Source organism: Tribolium castaneum, chromosome 3, assembly GCF_031307605.1.
Source record: "Tribolium castaneum strain GA2 chromosome 3, icTriCast1.1, whole genome shotgun sequence".
Classification (NCBI taxonomy): Eukaryota; Metazoa; Arthropoda; class Insecta; order Coleoptera; family Tenebrionidae; genus Tribolium; species Tribolium castaneum.
The window spans coordinates 23159354-23181522 of NC_087396.1; the positions used below are offsets into that span (position 1 = coordinate 23159354).

At 34.2% G+C, this 22169-nt stretch overlaps 1 protein-coding gene across 1 annotated transcript in view; it reads left to right on the plus strand.

Moving 5' to 3' along the window:
- The window catches only part of LOC654938 (lachesin), a 62102-nt gene that overhangs the window by 26481 nt on the left and 13452 nt on the right, over positions 1-22169 (plus strand). The window contains exons 2-3 of the mRNA XM_961379.4: positions 1350-1528; positions 15093-15303. Coding sequence (XP_966472.1) covers positions 1350-1528; positions 15093-15303 — 390 coding nt within the window. The remainder of the gene's footprint in view (positions 1-1349; positions 1529-15092; positions 15304-22169) is intronic.

Genomic DNA, 22169 nt, shown 5'->3' on the forward strand with positions numbered 1-22169 from the left:
ATTTTACAATTATCTCTCACCCATAGAAAGTTAAAAAACAATATTTTTGACTTACTTTTGATACTGGGCGCTGTAATTCTTTGAAAAAGGACTAAAAGACTAAACAACAACTGAAAAATTCTAGACAATTTTACATTCAGGTCTTTGGAAATATTTTGTACATTGCTGTTTAGATTCTCTTCAAAATTGAATTCAGCCAATTATTGCTTCGTTTCTAGTGACGTGTTTTGTCTTCACTCGATTTAGTTCAGGTAGGCTTCCTGTGTCTTCAAATTATTGACGATTCTTTAAACTTTAAATTTCATAAATAACATTTTACAAAAAGTCCAACGACACTTTCTTTAGGCGAATAATGATTCATTTTTCAACGACACAGAAATTTTAGCCACTGTTGTTGGTTTTTAAAGTAATTTCATCAAATTAAAACAATTTTACTTTTCTGACAGCGCGCACACTTTTGACATTTTTTTCAGTGGTGCACAAAATACCGCATAGAAATGCTCCATCAATTGTTTCAAAAGGTAACTGCCCAAATTACCATCAAAATTTGGATTAAGTTTTTAACAACAAAATTTAATTCTTTTCTTGGATCAGACGAGCGATTTTGTGTGGCCATTTATTTTTTGGAGTTTAATGATCTAACGGTAATTTGACTTAATTTTAAATAAAAGAAATGTGTTTTAAAATTTTATTTTTTAACTTGCCCCTAATTGAAAGACCACCTCGTAAAATATGTGCATTCTAAATTTCATAACAATCCGTTGACAAATAACTGAGATATTGAGCTCGAGTCTTAGCTGAGACACCCTGTACTTTAAATGGTTTAACGATTTAACAAAATTTAAGCACTAGTTGTGGGATCGATTCCCTTTGATCTGCCAATTTAATAACCAATACTGTGCTTCAATCGTCCTGACAGGCCAATAAATAATTCGTTTCCATGTTTGCTGTAATTGTTAACATCGTTAAAACATAATTTAGTTAAAAGTGGCCGATCTTATCGCGTAATTTCAATTCACGACTACAATTTCCAATGTTTGTGCAGTAAACTTCATTAGATATTTCCCTTTGTTCTTGTAAATATTTATCATCCTTACATCTACGTAAGTAAATCAGAAGCAGTACTGCGTTGTTTGGAAAAGTTGTATTATAAAATCCCGCTTGCCTCCAACTGACAAAACACTTAATGTAGATATATTCCGTCAGGTAACACCAACGCGAAATAAACAAACTCGGAAAATGGGTTACTTTATTCCGCTGACATGAAATTCAAGATTTCATTTCTGGCATAAATCCTATTCTGGCAATATTGCAAACAATTCGTGTCAATTTCCTTTTTGTCGTTTCAGGCTGGAGCCGTCCCAAGACGAAGGATGACTCGGATTCGCCTGAAACTGAGGCCGAAATCGAACCCTTAATTATCGACAGAGGCCCGTATTTTGACAAAACCGCCTCAAAAAACGTCACGGCTCTCGTCGGCAAGACCACCTATCTCAACTGCCGAATCAGAAACTTAGGGAACAGAACGGTGAGTCAATTGCTGGATGAATTGAAAGTTTCAACAGCAAATTGTTATTTCTGTTTGTTGGCTCTTGACGAAGGTCTGATTAGCTTTGAGCGAAAAATAGCACGCTGCCGTTTATTAATTACAGAAGGGCGTTAAATAGCAGCGACATCCTTTATCAGCATAATAAAATATTTACAGAAACAGAGCGTTCAAGCTTTATTATTCTCGGGACTGTTTGCGTTTCGAATAATCTCTGATTAGATAGCGAACCCTCTCCGTCCTTTAATCTCTCGTCTGATACATCAGTCTTCAAAAACCCACCCTCTTCCAATAACAATAACATAACGGGGGATAAGGCCAATCGACGATTGTGCTAGGGGTGGAACAATGGGGGCTTTGTTTCAGGCGCTTTTAGCGTCTCAAAGTTTCAAGTCAAATCGGTGATTTTTTCATAGAAAGTTGCCCCAAATGAACTAGTTTGCTAATTTTATTTTTATCAAAGCAATTTCTTTTAAGGAAAATTTTAAAATTCTTAAAGCTGAACTAAAATTTTTACAGTTTTAATATAAATGAAATGTTTTAATGTTAATTTTTTCTCCACCAAATAAATTTTTAGTTTAAGGGGAGGTTTTGGAGTTAACTTAAAAGTGGACGTAGTTAAATCTAATATTTTTACAGTTTTAGGATGAATGAGTTATTATGTTGTTAATTTCATTCTCAACAAACGAATTTTTTAAGTAGCTAGATCACAAAATTTACCAAATTATGTCAAAAATGTACACAAATTTAGCGTTTCTAAGCGTTTATTTAGCAAATACTAAATATTAATTCGTTGAAAAGACAACCAGTAAAGTATAGAATAATAATATCTTTTCCAAGTTCTGAGGGTTTAAACACTTTTTTAAACCCTTGGTTCTAAATTCTTAATTTAGTTAGTTCTTGTTTTTTTTTAAACTGGAATTAAAAAATTTGGTTAAAAATGATCAAAAAACTATCTTTTTTAAGCATTTTTTCAGCAAAACTCAATAATTAAGCAAAATTTTTTAGAAGGTAAGCCAATATGTCACAGAACTATGTTAAAAATGACGTAATTTTTGTAAATTTTGAGCATTTAAACACGTTTTTAAACCAAAAATCAAGTTTTTTTTCATGTTTTTTTATTCAACTAGAACGAAGAAATCACCATATTACTTGGTCGAAAATAACCAAAAACTTACTTTTCCTAAGTGTTTATTCAGCAAAAACTCAATTATCACATAATTATATCAGAAATTCAAGTTCTAAAGAGTTAAACAGGTTTTTAACCAAAAAATCAAGTTTTTTCTTCTGTTCTTATTAAACTAGAACGAAAACAATCACCAAAATTTCTTAAAAATTAAACCAATAATCACAGAATTCTGACAAAAATGGCATTATTTTTACAAGTTCTGAGGATGTAAACACGTTTTTGGACCAAAAACCAAGTTTTTTTCTTGCTTTTATTAAACTATAACAAAAAATCACCAAATTTGGTCGAAAATGATCAAAAAATTATTTTTTTTAAGCATTTTTTCAGCAAAAACTCAATAATTAAGCAAGAATTTTTAAAAAGTAAGCTAATATATCACAGAATTATGTTAAAAATGACGTAATTTTTGCAAATTCTGGGGATTTACACACGTTCTTAAACCAAAAATCAAGTTTTTTATGTTTTTTTTATTAAACTAGAACGAAGAAATCACCATATTATTTGCTCGAAAATAATCTAAAATTTACTTTTTCTAAGCGTTTATTCAGCAAAAACTCAATGATCACATAATTATATAAGAAATGCAAGTTCTAAAGATTTGAACACGTATTTAACCAAAAAAATCAAGTTTTTTCCTCTGTTCCTATTAAATTAGAACAAAAAAAATCACCAAAATTTCTTAAAAAGTTAGCCAATAATCACAGAATTATGTCAAAAATGGCATTATTTTTACAAGTTCTGAGAATGTAAACACGTTTTTAGGCCAAAAATCAGATTTTTTTCTTGTTTTTCTTATTGTATTAAACAAAAAAATCACAAAACTTGGTCCAAAATGATCAAAAATCTATTTTTTTAATGTTTATTCAGCAAATCTCAAACTTTTTGAGTTTCAAGTCAAATCGGTGATTTTTCCAAAAGTTGCCTCAAATGAACTAGTTTTAAATTCGTTAGTCGACCGCAGGCCTAAAAGCCTAATCCTCGCATTACCCGCGTGTTAAGCCGCCCTTTGCCCTTATTTGCGCGTAATCAAAAAAGCAAATTTCAAAGCTGTTTGAGCGAGTAAAACAATTCGGCTCGACCGTTTCAAATTAAATTAGGGTTCGCTTTAAGCCCGAAACTAATTAAGAAATGCATTGACACATTTTCGAAATAATGCGGTGTCTCGAACTTTGCTCGATATTTCTAGCTTCCACACCGCTTACCACCGCAAACATGCACTTCTTTTTATTCGCCACAACTCAATTGAGTGGTTTTATTTCATTTACAATGCAGCCAAGTGTATGTGGAAAGCACAAATTTCCTTTCTGTCGATGTCGGATTCTATTTTCGCGCGCTGTAAAACACTTTTCTCGTTTATGTGCCCTTGGTTTGGTTTGGTTATTTGATAGAAGCCAGATTTTATTGGGCTTTTTCTTTTGAACGCGTTCTTGGCGAAAACTTCTGTTTTAAAGCGGAATAAATAATTTTCGCCAAATGATCGAATGGCCTGATGTTAGCGCAAGACAAATGATGGGCACGGGCCTTAGATCAGTGAAAGGGCCGGCCACAGAAGCCCATAAATATCGCACTCGATTCCAGCGTTAAATCACTTTAGATACTCTTTATTCCGCTGTTTCGCTTGATAATTGCGAAATGGTGGAAATAAATCAGGCGAGTTTTGGAAACGGGCTCTTAAATTGTGTTTTGTGTTGCGTTTTGATTGGCGATAAATTGAAACGTTGAGGAGGCCACAATTTACACTTTATTAGGTTTTAAGTGAGAAAACCGACGGTTTTTATTAAAATCGAAGCGGTGATCGCTTTACGACCGTTTTTGCACAAGTTGGAAATGCTAGGCCATCGATCTGGGCGCTGGAGGGAAGACTCACTTGGCGGGTTCTTTGTTTTAGTCTGTTTTTCGGTTCTCGTGTCATTCGGGGTTAAATGGGCTCGCTGGAGTTCGATTAATGACGAGGTTAAAAAAACGCTATATTTCGAAGCTGATTTCGGACGGGTTATGGACGAGTGCGCTCTGTCTCAGGAAAAATCAGCACGTTTCAAGCCGTAATTGACAGCGATATCGACATGTGCCGATATTAAGGAGAAATTTTGCTTTTTTGGCTAAGCTTTGTAGCTGAAGTCATACGATACAAATACAGCGTGCTTAAAAACTGGCGCACCAACTCAATGGTGTGTGATAGAAAACTGGTTACATATAAAGGTAAAAATAACAAAAAATTTTTTGTATTAAAGTTATTGATAAATGACGGATTTTAGATAAATGATATGTGGCAACGTTGTCTAACAGTCATGATCGCAATAGAATTTGAGCAACAATAAAAGTAAATTATTTTTGAAACGGTTTCCTAGGAAATAATTCCCCGTGTTGGCACATCTACAAATTGTGATTTTTTAGATAAATTTTGATTTTTTTAAATTAAAATCTGATAGTCAATTTAAAAACAATTATTCATCGTTTTGTTACGGAACGATTACCTGGTATGAAACATAAAAACATAATAAAATAATGAAAACTAAAGAAGTTAACACAATAAGTTTGTACCTCCAGATTATTTAAAATATGACTTTAGGAATCTTTTTAACATTCTTCCCGTAATCTGCACTTGCTTCTCAGTAACGTACCACTGAGTTGGTGCGCCAGTTTTTGAGCACCCTGTATATTATATATTATATATTATATATTATATATTATATATTATATATTATATATTATATATTATATATTATATATTATATATTATATATTATATATTATATATTATATATTATATATTATATATTATATATTATATATTATAGACTGATCCAGAAATACTGAATCTGTTGGCAACACATTTGAAAGTATTTGTGCTCTTAATTTGCAATATTGCATTCGAATTCGATTTTTCTTGACAATTATTTGACGTACAACCCCACAAAAATGTTAAATTGTTGTTAACTGGAAGTCTACTTCATTGGTATCCTTAAAAATTTAAGTCCAGTGTTGCCTACAGACTCAGTATTTCTGGATGAGTCTGTATTATATATTATATATTATATATTATATATTATATATTATATATTATATATTATATATTATATATTATATATTATATATTATACCGGGTGCTTAAATCGGCGCAACATGTCAGTGGAGTGTGGCAGAGAATTGCTTACAAATAAAGGTCAAAATAGTAAAAAAATCTTTATAATAAAGTTATTGATAAATAACCAATTTTAAATAAATTGTATGTAGCAACGTTGTCTAACAGTCGTGATCGCAATATAATTTAATCAACAATAAAAACAAATTATTTTGGAAACGGTTTCCTAAGAAATAATTTCCACTGTTGGCACATCTAAAAACTGATTTTTTAATAAATTTTATTTTTCTTAATTAAAAAAACTGCTAAAGTCTGATAGGAAATTTAAAAATTATTATTTATCGTTTAGTTAGGGAACGATTACTTAGTGCGAAACATAAAAACATTAAAAAATAATGAAAACTGAAGAAGTTAACAAAATAAGTTTGTAGCTCCAGATTTTTTGAAATATGATTTTAGGAATTTTTTCAAGATTTTTCCCGTGATCTACACATGCTTCTCAACAACGTACTACTGAGCTCGTGCGCCAGTTTTTGAGCACCCTGTACAAATTCTGAAAAACAACTACAATTCTAAGTTACATTTAATGCTAAAATCAGGACAAATGCAGGCTCAATAGACTTAGCCGGAAAAATGTAGATTTGTCGCTAATGCACCTTTTAATCCAAAATATCAACAAAATAGATAAATTGCGTTTCGGAAGTAAGCTTCTTATATCTTTCAAAGACTTTAATATGCGCACACTTTATGAAAGGGGCTAAGACGCTGCATTCACTCCTTTTCAAACATTTTTTTGTTAATATTCCACTAATCCGAGATTTTTAACCTTTCTTTTGAAGCGTTATTTTTTGCTAACAATTAAGCCAAGAGGTCACAGTATGATTTAGGCACATCGAGTGGATCAATAAGCCTTTGTCGCTTGTTTGCAGTCTTAAGTCTCAAGTCGAGCGTTTCGATTAGACATGTATTGTTAAGCCAAGAATCGTAAATCATGAACTTTTTTACCCGATGCTTGAAAGAAAGCACTCTGAAGGATTTGCAAGTTGATTCACTCAAAATATTTAGTTTAGTGAACGTTTTATTTAATTCGATTCGAAAAAACGGTGTTTCGCAACCCTCGTTGAAATGCATGAATTGTCGTTGGGAAGTTTCGTTATTCAAACAAACCGACCGATACTGGAAGTTTTCTTTGAAAATAATAAAAGCGACTTTATTTCCTCGAGGGCGCTTTATTTATGCACGTTTCAGACTTGCATGTGATAATAGGAAACGGCCGTTTTCTCGTGGTTTATTGGCCGTAAATACGAATTCTAATAAAATTAGACGTGTATGCAAACAAGCTGGAAAGTGTTTAACATACGCGGCCGTTTGTTCCCGCCTGATACGTCCCCAGATAAAGTGCTCTATTTGCGGGAAATGTTACGCGTTTTTCTTGCGTGATTTCGAATTAATTCAACCGCGGTCACTTAAAACTTGCGATCTACGACTATCTCTTCACTTAACTTTTTAGTCAGGGAAACTTTAATTTGTTACTTTTTAAATGGGAAAAGTTCTGTTGGCATAATCAAATCTTATTCAAAGTGCTGTCTTTTTGATTAAATTCTCGGTGATTGTAGGAAATGTGGAGTGGTTTTGATTCTAGTTTAAGTTGTCGAGTTCAAACCGTTAATCCTTGAATCGGTAATTTGGTTAGATTTTACTGCAGAAAACTGCAGCAAAGTCACGTGAGTTGTCTGATTCCGCAGGACTAGACCACGTTCCGGCCATAAAAGTCGGAGCACAGCGTTCGACCCATTTTTTACTTCGCAGCTCGTTAGGGGGCGAAGGCAAGCACTGTCCTGGCTGAAAGTAAGAGTAGACGGGAGACTTGGGAGCGTTTCATTAGAGATTTAAACTCGGTTTTCGAAGAAGAATTTATTGATTTTGTGTTTTATTTCACTGGTTGTTATTCTCCGTAAAATACATTATTTGCAAAATGTAACTCGGTTGCTTTTGTTATGAATGTAAATGGAGTGCTTATTGAATAATCCAAAGCGAAGAATAAAAGTGAGAATAATGAGCTTTGGCAGCAAGTTAATGCATAAACGGCAAAAAGGTGAGCGGTTACTTTATTCCGCTATTTTAACGACTTGCTATAAATTACCAATAAGTTGAATAAAACAGAAAACGGAAGTTGTTCAGGCACTTCCTCATTCTGCGGGCTTGTAACCGAGCCCTGAAACATCCTGCTGCTTCTTCGGCTGTTGAAACCCCCAAGCGTGGGACTTGATGTTTAAATGCAATTCTACGTTCTAATGTAATTACCGAATTCGTCTCTTTAACATCCAGGTCTTTACAACTTTATTATTGCAAATGAGTCGGCAGGAAAATTCGTCTACAATTTTCCAAATTACAAATCGTCAAACTTCAGGGTAGATGAGGCAAAAACGAGATTTATTGGGGATAAGACGGATGATTTTTATTGTTTCGTAGATAGTGGCGCTGCTTCTGACAGCGATATCTTAAACGTGGAACACTAAATATCACGTTTCCTGACACCAGACGTATTTCTCAGGGTGCAATGCTGATTCTGCCACGATAGGAACTAATTTAGTTGCACATACTTGGCTGCGTCATTGTTTTCCCTTCAAAACTTTGATAGTGCAGTTAATTAAATTAATTTGGGAGATAATACGCTGAGTGAAAGAAGTAATCTCCTTGTGAGGCGCTTTGATATGTACAAGTTCCATATCTGGAAATATAGTCGCGTCTGGAGAGAGTGCATTGAGGGTTTTTAATGTAACTTTACTGCGACGTGCACTACTTTATAGACGGTTTTATCGATAGAGATGGTTTTTACGATGTCGTGTATTTACTCTCAGATACGTCAAAACTGAAAAGAGCCGCTTGGGCTTTGGCAAAAAATTTGCATCTTTTTAAAAAGGGATTCTGATGCAGTGCAACGGCAGTCTATTGACTGGCTTCTTTGAGGTGATAGAACAAAAGTACTGACTGGGAGGTGAAGATAAAATCTGGAGTACAAAATTAGTCAAATATAATTTTAGGCTGAAATTGCCACCAAAGTAGTTTTGTCGTCAGCTTGTGTAGTCTGGACAATTGCTTGTATTGTAGTGCTTGCTATCTTAATTAAGTCATGTTAACAGCTGTTCCTCCTAGTTGAATAAAGAGATTCTGTAATTTTGTTAAACACTCGCTGTGCTGTAAACTAAAACAAATCAATTCTTTATCTAGTCGGTTGAATTTTTTATAGAAAGCCTAAAAAACCGAATTTCCATTAAAATGACAAAGGCAGAACTTAGTTATAATTCAGAAAGTAAAAACAAATAATCTTTGGATGTAAAATAAAAAAAAACTATTATGTACATTAAAAAATCTGATGTATTGTTTTTTAAACTAAATACGAGTACTAATAAAACAATAAAAAATATTTTTTTTTGTTATATGAAAATTTTTGGATGTTTCAAACACATTTAGAATACAAGTCAGTTTAGGAATTTAGCAAAAATAAAAATTTTGTCAAATATTTACTTGTTTAGCAAAACATATTTTAATTTTTGTTATTAATTTCGTCAGGACGTCTAGTAAGTTTGGGCTAAATCGCTGTGAAATTCGACGTCGAAAAGACTAACCTTTTTATGAGAAGCGTCTCGGTCTTAAATTCCGCTAATAAATAAATAAAATTGCCATAACAATATTTCGTACACGCCGAGAATAATAAAAACGGAGGCAAATATAAAAGGAGCCATCAGCCAAATAAACGACCCTCTTTCTAATTCTTTCGCGTCTTCGTCCGTCTTTGGCAGGCCATCTCTGCCCTAAATCATGAGAAAAAAATCACCAGAACTGTGTCTATTGCAAGAATGAAGTCGAGGACTGCCGTAAACGTATTTAACGGCATTTCGTGACCCATAAACCACCGTAAGAGTTTCAGTAATGGATATCGCGGCGCCTCTTTCACACACTCCTCGATTCTTGGGTCGATTTCAAAGCCGGATTACCGGACTTTGAAAGAAAAACCATAATTAAAAGCCTAATTAGTGGGATTTTCGGTTTCAAAAGAGCGCAGCTCGCACAATTAGCCGCTTTACCTTTAGCCAGAACCACACAAAAAATCACCAACAGTTGCAAAAATGTCTGCATTAATTTCGCTTAATCCTTCTTGTGTCTTGATGGTTTTATCCAATTAAACGCGAAGGAACGTCTAATTGCACATCGTGGTCGCGTAATCGCCATTAATAAAAACTCAAAAAATTCAACCCGTAAATCAGGCCGTTTTTGCCGGTTTTTTTGTTGTTTTTCGCCGACTTATTGCGGTCGGGGCATGGAGACTAATAAAATTATGTAAGTTATTTTTTTATTTGCGAGAAACGAACGTCCAAACTCGGTCGTTCACAAACAATTTCGTAATTAATTTCAAGTGTGTACGCGATATTGTTTTAATTAAATGAATGGACAAGCGAAAATGCCAAAGTGGATGGGGAATAAAGTTTTTTAGATAAAAAAGGGACGTGACCGCTGAGAGGTAAATTAAATATGAGAGCTACGTGCAGTGGCGGCGAAATTTAACAGATAAACATGAATGGTAGCGAAATTATTTAATTGTACGGTTTAATTTAATATACTCGTTATTTACTCTCGAAAACAGATAAGCTCTTCACTGCCGGGCTGGAAACTAGCTTCAAACGCCGTGGCTCCGACGCAAAAATAAATTTTGTATGTTTTTTTAAATAAATTAACACTAAATTTTTATTTAAACAGCAAAAAATTAAGCTGCATAACCAAAAATGTAAAAAAATTAAAGTGCAATTTTGGTGGATGCGCCGGGCAAAAATTAAATTAAAAGCGTACCATCACATTCATATGTTTAATAAGGTTAGATTAAATAAATAACCAGTTTTGGCAAAATATGTTTAGGTTTTTTAAGGTCTAAAAACATTTAACAAGTTGATTTAAGGTTGAAAATAAATGATAGAAACTACGTTTGTTATTAGTAGATTTTTATTTTTTATTTTGTCTTGTAGTGTTTTAGTTTATTAATTTTATTTAAAATTATTATTTTCAGCAACTTTTAAATTTGACAACCTTAAAATTTATGAATTTATTTTGTTACATTCACGTTTAAATCAAGTTCTAGTAAAACATGCAATTTTAAATTAATTAAAGCATCCTATTTGTTTTGTTAATACTGACACAAAATTGGTAATAAAACATTGTTGAACTTTCACATTCATTATCTCCGGTCGCAATTAATCCAATTTTTAATTTACAACCTTTCCAATTGATTTTTTAATGCCAACAAATGTTCGGATTTCTTCATTTTTCACATTTTGAGTTATAAAGCCCATCCATCGTCCGTGGCGGCATTCGCGTTACATATTTGATACATTGCTCTGTGTAGAGTTGAAGGTATAACAAAGTGCAAGACCTCGGGGAAGCACGGACACACCATCAACATGTCTGAACAGTTCCGGGGCATTTTTACTTATTCATGCGTTCCGCTGAAGCTTTTTCTGTTTTCTATCATCTTTAATCGATTGAATTTTGGTGAAATTCAGGGTCGCTGCATGGATTATAAATGAGGTCGGTGGCTCTAAGCCAGCTAGCGGCTAATTACTTCATAAAATTAATCCGCAGTGTTTATTAAAATACGTTTTGGTGAACGCGTGTGCGGGATTTAAATTTGAGATGTTCCGTAATACTCTCGTGGTGAGTTATGTGCCGACTAGATACTTAGATTTGATTGTGTGAAGAAGGCTTAGTGAAAGTTATTACAGAAATAGAATTTAATAATGAGAGTGAAAATGTGGAGACGTGACGTCTTTGCCATAATCTTGTGTTATAAATGAGACGTAGGCGGAAAACATGGCAACAAGAGCTTTGCGATTAATCTTAAAGATTTTATCAAATTCCCGGCTTTTATCTCAGGTTGATGATATTAAATTGAATTATTCTATTTCGCCTCGAAAAGTTGCTGAAAGTTTGTAATTAAACGAACAAAAGTAACTAGGGAAAAAGCAAGCAACGCAAGAACATCATTGTCAGCAGCGTCTATTTACACGTTAAAAATGTATTAAACAAAGCCTGAAAAAACTGTTTTTCAAGACTAGTTTCACAATTTCCATTAAATTAATTAGCAACTCGAAGAAGCTCAAAACAAAGAAAATCTTCCAAAAGTAATTATTTTAAGGGAAACGTCAAGCAAATAATTAATGCCAGGTCAACAATAGTGCAAAGAAGTTTTCGCGACATAAAGCGTTTTTTCCCAATTACCACACACAAAACCTTAATTATACATTTTTTAAAGACGTATTTTAGGGTTACTCGCATGGTGGTGGAAGAGCTCTAATTTGATTCGTCTCCACTGCGAGCTTAATCAGAAATTTCACAGCTTGGTTCTTTATTATCCGAAGTAACCAAGTCGGAAAGCGTAATTTCCTTCCACCGTTTCATGAATAGAAATGGTAAAAGTTGCATAAATTGTAATATCGATACAGTGGCGAAATTGGTTTTAATCTGAAACGGCGCTGTTCGGAAATATCTTCATTAGTTGTCGACATCCGACTCGCAGGAAATTCCCCCAAAATCCGTTTAAAACACGAATTTGATTCGGGGACCGTGACGTGGATTACAACATTTCGCTAATGTAACCCTCCTGCTAATCATCCAATTACGGTTTATTAAAGCAAAACATTCCGCATAAATTACGAATTTATATTTTGGCCAATTCAGGCCACAGTATTGTAGTTTTAGATTGGAACTAATCACCGTTTCATTGCGCTATTCAAAACTGATGAAATAATAGAATCGGACGGAATAAATAACGTTGTCCGACTCTAAATCAATACGAGCTCCGAGCACAAGTTTCAAGAAAGAGAATGATTGGAAACCGTTGTCACCTAATGGATTCCTACTCACTTTAAAGAAACTTTAAATAAAAATGATGGCGAAAACTCGCCCTGACGTGCAGTGTTTCATAAACTGGCGCTAGACGTCACTTCGTATTTTATCCCGAAACACAACTGAACTTTACCAAATCTACATTTTTTCTTATTTTTTGTTGTAAATATTTTTATAGATTGTTTTACATTTGTTAAAATTTCGTAGCGTTAATATTATTTTTCTAAACACATTGTGCTTACGCTTAATGTACGCACCCAAATATACAAAAGTCATAAAACACTAAACACAAAAATACACATTTTTGGAAACCCATGACATAGTTGTCATACTAATGACTGTTTCATTAATAGTCATAAATTTTTGTTTTTCACCAACAATTATCATTTGTTCTATCAAGATTATGCTTCTAATCTGTTTTTCTTTACTACGAACTAACTTAAAACGTTGGAATTTTTTGAAGGGGTGAACAAACTAGAGAAACTTATCCAATCAAGTTTGTATTGAAATCTGTATTGTTGGTGGTATTTTACAGACGCAGGTCGTAACATTATGTGAAACACACTGTATTTCTAAAAAAAATTATTTCTAAAACTTTGTATTGTTGATTTTTACATGTTTTAAACTTGTTAAAAAAATACGAAGAAAATGACAAAAAAATTATTCAGTCTGTTCTTTGATGACAGTTAAAGTTTTAAAGATTTAGATTAAAAAATATGTTGGTGATGCATTCTGTTAGACTATGTATTAGAAAAACTGATGTTTGCTTCTTATATGTGGGTACAAAAAATCGTTTTTTTTTGGAAAATGTGTTCTAGAATTTTGTTGACAGTTTTTCGTTTTTAATTTTATTTTTGAGACAAATTGTTCTAAAAATTTAAACGATTGTTCGGTAATATATTTGAAAAGGTTTTTTGAAAGTTTGAAGTTGAAAAATTTTATTCGATAAAATCTTTATCTTATACAGGGTGTTTACGGTCTTGGAGGTGAAACTTAAAAAGGATAATATTACCTATATGTTTTTTCTAAATTTGAAAGATAGATTTTTTTTGGTTGTTCCAAATGTTTTCTAGTCTTTATTTACGTTTTTTATTAGACAGTGCTTTATTTTTACATTCTTCTATTGATTTTTGTTTGAATCTATCATTTTTTTCCATTCTTTTTTTATAAAGTTTAGGCTTATTTTTATAATTTTTTCTTGAAATCTTGTTATAGATTAAAAAAAAAGATTTTAGGATTGCCGTTGCGTCGGTGATCGATTGTCTCCGCTGCGTTAAACAATTAATAAACTGCACTAATCTCTGAGAGAACAACGGATTTGTTATCGACAAAACCATTACGATCATTAATAATTCAATAAATGAGCTTCATAGTTTCCGAAATGGCAGCTTTGTTATTTAGAGACGCTCCAAATAAATGGTTAAAATAATCAACAGTTGACATTTTTTGGTCACTTTGCCGTTAAAGCGAAGTAAAAATGGAAATGGCTTTATTTGGTTAGCGCCATGAGCTGCTAAATCGACAAGATTTGACGACTCGGCCGTCTCTAAATTAATTCACCGAATTCTCTAAATGTGCACCGAATTACATTAATTTACAATTTAGCCTCAGAGAGGCGTTTTGGGTGACAAATGCGTGTTGGTCTATTGATTGCTCTGTCTACTACACACCACCTCACTAATTACTCGGTTTGAAAAATCTCAGATTACTGATTACACAAGCCTGTCGAGCATTTTAATGAGGCTTTGATTTAATATCACGCCTCCCAACCAAAAGACATTTTTTCGCGTCTCGGAGCTCAAACGCGTTTTAATTAATCAGAGCAGATTTTGGCCGCTTATTGACTCAATATTCATGTTTGAGACACCATAAAGGGCGATTAATCGAGTGAGATAAGGGCGGGTTGTCGTTTAGGAATCGGTGTTCTTGCGTTTTTTCGACGGTGGCGTAATTAATGGGGAGAAATCGCGTGTCGTAGATTAATCGATATGTTTTCATCGCCAGATATGAGCAGGAGTCATCAATTTTTCTATTAGACCATTTTTTTTCAATCACTAATATAAGAAAATAATTTAGGAAAAATATGCTAAGAAAGAACTAGTTTGAACCTCTTTTTGCCGCAATTAAACTCGGTTAAATTCAATTTTCCAATGTGCCCAATGTTCCTTTTGTGCCAGTACACAGTCAAATTAACATAAATTTGAACATCTTATCAAGATGCAGATCTGCACTGCATTGCAATTAGGCGACGTTGCCACCAGTTTAATTAATTTAAATTTCATCGAGCAGCTTCCTAAACCATTTACCATTAAATAAAGAGTTTTTCCTTTAGATTTGAATTAAAAAACATGTTTTTTACGAGCGAGTTCTTGCTCCAGGTGTCGTGGATCCGCCACAGAGACCTCCATCTCCTAACAGTGGGCAGATCCACATACACATCGGACCAGAGATTCACCAGCATCCACAATCCCATGACGGAGGAATGGACGCTTCAAGTGCGCTATCCACAGCGTAGAGACAGTGGCATTTACGAATGCCAAGTTGGCACAACGCCACCAATAGGATTCTCCATGTCACTGTCAGTTGTAGGTAAGAAAACGAGCCCCAAATCAAATAATGCGTTGAGTTTACGGACAACTAAAGGCTAGGATGCGAAGCGACGTACGAATAAAACGAATAAAACGGTCCCGTTCTTGATAGTTCCGCTAATGCCGCCAGAGAGCGTCTAAGTTGTCAGAGCAATGGTTGTATTCGTATAACGGTTAACAATAGTTAACACATAACAAATAATGTAAAATTGTATCGTAAACTATATTAAAAAAAAACTTTTATCAATATGCACTTTGTCTCTTATTTTTCAAAACGCTGGAAATACGCTTACAGAGACAAGAAAAATGTTACAAAAAAAGTAAAAAAGCAAAGAACTTGAAAATAATTTTTTTTCATGTGTCTTATAAAAATTTTTGTTGTTGCAAAATGCAAAACTCAACATTTCTGCACTTTTTCCACGAAGTTAGTGAATTGGTTGGATTTAAATCAAAATCAAAATCCCACTATTTTCTGTGTCCAGAATATCCTGCGAGTTTCTCGTTAAAAGTTATAAAATAGTAGTGAAGGTGGCACTGCCCCCCACCCACGCTGCGTCCCGCCCACGTGACCTTTCCGTCTCCGCTGATTGGGGGATCCGCCCGCGCGTTCTTTATAATTCAGGAGAGATCCACGCAACGTGAGTGCGCTGAGATGTTCTTAAATAGAATAGCATTGAACTGTTTGTTTTGTATCAACCGGAATGGGTTTGCCGAAGGATTTCACTTTGTTTAGACTTGCTCGTGTGTGTTGTCTATGAATAATTGAGATTCTAGTTTCGAACGAAATAATCATAGCAAAAATTGAATTGGAACTGTAAACGTCTGATTAAATTTGCCTCAAGCTTGCCGTTCAATCTAGGGAGAATGTGTCTGGAGCGAAATAATTAAATGTAGGAAAAATGCCGGTTTGAATGATTAACATGACGTGAAGTTCTGCGGTTTACCTCCGACTGTTGAATAGTTGCGGTTAAAACTCGGCCGGTTAATTACCGTAATTGTTGCAAAACTACTAAAAAAGTGATTCCTTTCGGAAACGGAGCAAACCACTTACCCGACTTTTAATATAAGTGAAAAATTGCTATTGCATAAAAAATATGGGTGCGTTATGCAATAGCGCGTGTGATAAATGTATACTTTTACCTCTATGAAAATTCCCATATATCCTCCTCACCCTCTCAAGGTTTTATTGGGCGATTTATGCAAAAAGGGGGTACTTTTTTCAAGGGATAATTGATATTTATACACAACCGAAACGACAAGGGCTTAAAATTTTATTTTATTTCCTCCGGACGGCAACACATCCTACACTTTCCAATAATGGCAGTCTTTAACTCCCAACTTTTAATTAATTCAGCCAGATTCAAGTTTCTCTTAGTTGGAATTTTCTCAGGAAATGCTCTAATAATAGCTTCCTTAATTGAAGTAAAGGTGGCATTGGCTAGAAATAACGTTTCGCCGAGTCAGGGATGCCCTTTTTAAGCACTTCTAATCTAAAGGGATTAGATTAAAATTCTCGAGAGGCTCACGCCACAATTTCCACAACTCGAGGCGAAAAAATACAATTTTTTGTGCCAATGTCACGAAAACTATTACAAACTCGTGGCTTGCTGATTGTATCAGGCGGGAATGCGCCTACTATTAAATAGGTCTTGTGCAAACTTGTTAAAACTTGAGACCACACGTCATAATAAATTTCCAAGGCGAGGCCGAATTTTTCTTAACCAGGCCACGTCCCCCCGAAATTTGATAGTCAGTGTGCGATAATGTTTTTGCGGCGTGCGGAATTAGCATGCAAATTAAAATGATAGGTATTGGAACGTCTGAGCAGTTATTTTCGCGATCCCCATTCGGGAGGAGCGATAAATCAAAGTTACTCCCGAAATTGCCTTCACTTAGAATAAGGTTGCGATTAATGCGCCTTACGCAAGGTGGCTGCAGCTGCCGCCGAATGATGAAACTTTCGATGAATACAAATTTTTAAATGTGAAAGTGTTAGATGGAAAGCCTTGTTTTATTAAATTTGGAATGGGGCCTGAAAGAAGGTGGACGTTTTAATTAGCGGTTGTTATACAGACCAAGGTATACAAAGGGTAAAGAGGGACTTGTTCACATATTTTTTTATTGGGCTCTAGTAGCAAACTTTGCTGAGTTATCTAGCGGTTATCTAACGATATATAACCGCAATACACAAATCTAACCATTGGTTATGTTAGATCCAGCTTATACAACAAATATCGAACCATGGTTATGTTTACCGTATATAACCGTGATTATATAACGGTTATATAACCGTTACATAACCACGGTTATATAACCGTTATATAACCACGGTTATGTAACGGTTATATAACCGTGGTTATATAACCGTGGTTATATAACCGTTATATAACAGTTATATAACTACGGTTATATAATATAACAATGGTTATAAAGGTTATATAACCGTTATGTTTCTTAAACAATATAGTTCATGTTAGACTCAGTGTACATATAAGTTATCTAACCATGGTTAATAATTGAGATATAAAATTAGTTACGTAACCGCATTATAACCATGCTTAGATAAGAGTTAGATAACGATACATAACCGCAACATAACCGAGATATAAAGGCAGTTATTTAATTGCGCGTAGATAACGGTTAGAAAAGGCGGTTATATAATAGTTAGCTTACAAAAGCGTTTGCGGTTATATTAAATGGTTATATCTTGGTTATATAAATAAGTGTGTTACTTGGGGGGATTTTAGGAAGTTTATTATGTGTAAAAAATATAATACCAACTGTCAGACGTTGAAAATTTTGTTACAAAATTATTTACAAATTTCTGGAGCGAGTTATAGAAAATTTTTTAATTTAAGTTTTGATTTGCACACAAATTGCGCCAAAATAATAATTTCCAGCGAACCAATTAGCGTCACCGCGAAAAAATTGCACTCATTACAAAGCCAAAGTGAAATGCATTGTATCGATTTTGGGACGCCTAAGCGTCGGAAAAAATTGTTGAAAGAGGTAAATATTTGCCGGAGTTGTTTAAACAAGCCGGAGGCTTCGATCCGAGTCGCTAGTGCGGGAAAAAAGTGGGAATAATAATTAAACCGAATTGCAGATTAGACCAAAACTCTGAATAGATTATCTTCAAAGCTCGAGTAATTAATGGTTAATTCCGGGCTATTTCTATCAAGTCGCCCAAGTTCCGGACTGGAATTAAATTACGACATCAGGTGAAAAGGTTGCGACATGCACTTCCTGTTGCATGGTGGATGCGCCTGGTCAAGAGTACATTGTTCGCAATAATGAACAGATTACCGAAGTTACAAGATTAATATTTCAACTATTAATTGTCTCTCCTTTCGTCGAAAAAACGTAACTAGTCATAATTAAATTTTTCGTGACATGACAGCAGTATCTTGCTATGACGTGTTAATTAAGCCGATTTTTCATGCCGGAAATTACGGCATTTTTGTCAAGCGTTGAGAGAGTGCCGAAAATATATTTGAATCCCTAATTAGTGCTCGGAAGTGCTATTTTTGCCAGAGTTTTAGCCCAAACAAAGGAAATGCAATTTGCAATCAAGTCGGATTTATTTCACACTCCAAACATCAAAATTGGAATTTGAAGGTACAGGTAAAGGAAAACATTGGCTGATGATAATGTTCATAAACAAATTTTAATTATTATTGGTGAATAAGCGAGTTATATTGTTATTATCTCGGTTCAAATAGCATTTTGAAAATTGTACTAATTGTTGTGGATTATCTATCGAATGCTTAATTGCTTAAAAACAAGGGGATTGTTTATTGAATCATATTGCAATTAGGAGCGGAAAATAAATAATTACCCAAATAATTCGGATAAATATGGCAATGCGTTGTGTATTTACTAATTATTACGTCACACTTTTCGGCATATTTTTGCTTGATTTACAACGTTTGGCAACCAATAAATTTGTTTAGTTGAAATAGAGAATAAAATAAAAAGTGAAGAAAAAAGATAAAGAAATTGCTAATAAAGCTAAAAAGCAAACAAAAGTAGAATAAATGTTATACTTTATGCAAAAGTTATAATCATATTATCAGTCAATAAAAGCTGTTAAATTTGGCAAAAAGAAAAAAAGTAAAACAAAAAAAAAGTAATAACGCCGACGTGGAAAACAAGTTGGAACATCAATGAGGAGCAAAACCAGAATTTCGTTAAGAAAAAAAAAATAAAAACAGAATTTCGAAAAGAAAAAAAAGGTGAGTTGTCCAAAAATACTTCATATTACATCTGAATGCAAAAAAAAATCTAAAATAAATAATTTTCTATGAGCCAGAATAAGGCGTTTTATAAATGTTTTATAAATTTTTTTCTCATTTTTAAGCAAGAAACTGGACAAAATGAACTATTTTTCTTTAGACTGGTACAAAAACCACTCACTAATAATAATAATATTAATAATAATAATAATAATAATAATAATAATAATAATAATAAAACACACTTCAGATAATGTTAGCAATTTTGGCCACTTTTCAGAAACTTTTCTAGTTTCTTAGCAAAAATCGATGTTTTCGGCCTCTCTTTAAAAAGTATTTCGTTTTTAAGCAAGAAATGGGTCAAGATTAATTATTTTTATTTAAACTGGTCCATAAACCGTTCGCTACATCAAAAAATACTGAAGATAAGGAAAAGAGACAAAGCATTTTACTTGTATTTTGTTTTATTATTATAAGTGATATTTCGGGACGAGTTATTTCAGAATTATCCTTTTCCATTACCATATTTTTACGTCTTCAGCTGTATAAATTTAAACCTAGAGTAGGTTTAACATTCTCGAGTGTGTTGAGATTTGAAAAGTGTGTCGTAAAGCAATTGGCTGGCTCCTAGCTTCGATGGTGTGACAATTAACCCCAATCGAGCGATGAAAGCCGAATATAATTGCAATTTGCGCTTTTTAATTAAAAGTACAAATGATAATAGTGGCCGGAACAAAGGGGATATAAAATTAAAAGAACGGGATAAAAAGCGACGCTGCGTAATGAATTGGCGGACTGCATAAAGACGCCTCGTTAATAAACAAGACTTTACCAGTTAATTGGAACTCTTACTTGCCGTCTCTTTGTCGGAATTTTTTCTCTTGGAACAGCGCAATTAGATCGAACGAAAAAATGCCACTGTGACCTTTCGATTCGCCAGCTGGCTCTCAAATTATTGCCTGAAATCTAATATCACCCATAAATGTGTCTGGATTTGTTTTATTCGGGAATTTTTATGACGCGCTTTTGTCCCGGTTTTATTTAGGGCAAACAACTCGTGCCAAAGCCCGGAAATGGGCAAACATTGCGCGATTTTGCATTCTTGTCAATTGTTGAAGCTTTGCCATTTCCATATTTGTGTCCATGACTGCGATTTTAAAGCCGCTTACTGGACATTTCAGACGGAAAACTGTTTCTAATTTTAGTCCGAGAAATTTTTTATTTAATTAAAGTGTGTATTTATCCCACTTCAAAGCTGCAGGATCCTGTGATGTCCTCAATCTGGAGTGATGAGGAACAATCGCAGGATTACGAGTGGCTCGGCGTCGCAGTTAAAAATCCTGCCAGGAACAATGCAGCTCTAATCGCTGCTTCCTTTTCTCCTTTTTCTCCCGAACACAACAAGAAATAACACATTTTTTGATTCCCTGAAGAGACACAATGCTCAAACACGGATAATTGCGCAAGTTTCGGTGAATTACAGAAACCATTTGAATGTTTTACCAAAACGTAAGAATTTCAAGCCAAGCGAGTCACTTCGCGCTGCCGTAATTCAGGTACAAGGTTGTTATTCGGTTTAATTCAAGACAATAACATCGTTAGCGGCAGCTACAAGCAGCATGTAATGCCCCTGTTTGTACCCAAACCGAATCCGAAACGGAAAAATCGAGCAAACCAATTTTTTGCCAAATCCGACGTAAAGCCAAACTCGAATTGCATTGTTATGGAAATTGTTTAATAAAAAGGGGCTCCAGCTAATAGCCAAATTTGTCACGACACAATCATCTAACTTACGAATCGAACTTTAATATAAAATTCTAGTCAAATTGGAGCAAAACGTAGTCGTAAAGACGAAAGTCAAGTTTCTAATACTTTTGGCTGAAGTTGCTGGATTTAACGGAATTCATTGAACTAGACTGCATTGCGACGCAATACACATCCAAGATCAGCGATTCGGTATAAGAGATTATCGCCTTTTCTGAAATAAGTTTGAGATTTGTCAAGGGTGAAATATTTCAACGGAACACACTTATTTTTAATTATCGGGTCTTGGCGGAAATAACTTGCTCGTAATGTGATTAAGTCTTGAGATTTTTATCAGAACTAATCCAATTCGTTTTTAACCTGACAGGTAATGAAATAGGAAATGTCCACCCCAACGCGCCTAACCACCAAACTAATCGATTCCGACCAAACGCCAATATCAAGCTCTGACTGACCAAAAGTATCCGAATGCCAATTTCGCAACTGCACAAACAACTTCCGCCATAATTTCACTCCTTTCGATTAAAATCAATGAGCGAGAGTTTGGTGTATTGTTGGTGGTTTTCTGGAGCAAAATTTTGTCACACCCTGAAGACACTCTTATTAAATTCCATCGATCGCCCCAGCGCGTGATCTGCCCCGAACCCAGACGTGACCGATGCACCGGCTTGTCAGCCCCATAACACGCAACAAACGCTGATTAAAATGTTAAAGTTCGAAATTAGCCCAAATTTATTCAAACAAAGGCTCGCATCTAACATTTTCCGAGATTCTTCTTAAAAAAACATTTTTTGAAAAAACTTTGATAAAAATAATAAATTCGGTCAATTTGTCTGCCCCAAACGGGCCGTCCTCCATTTCATTCCGT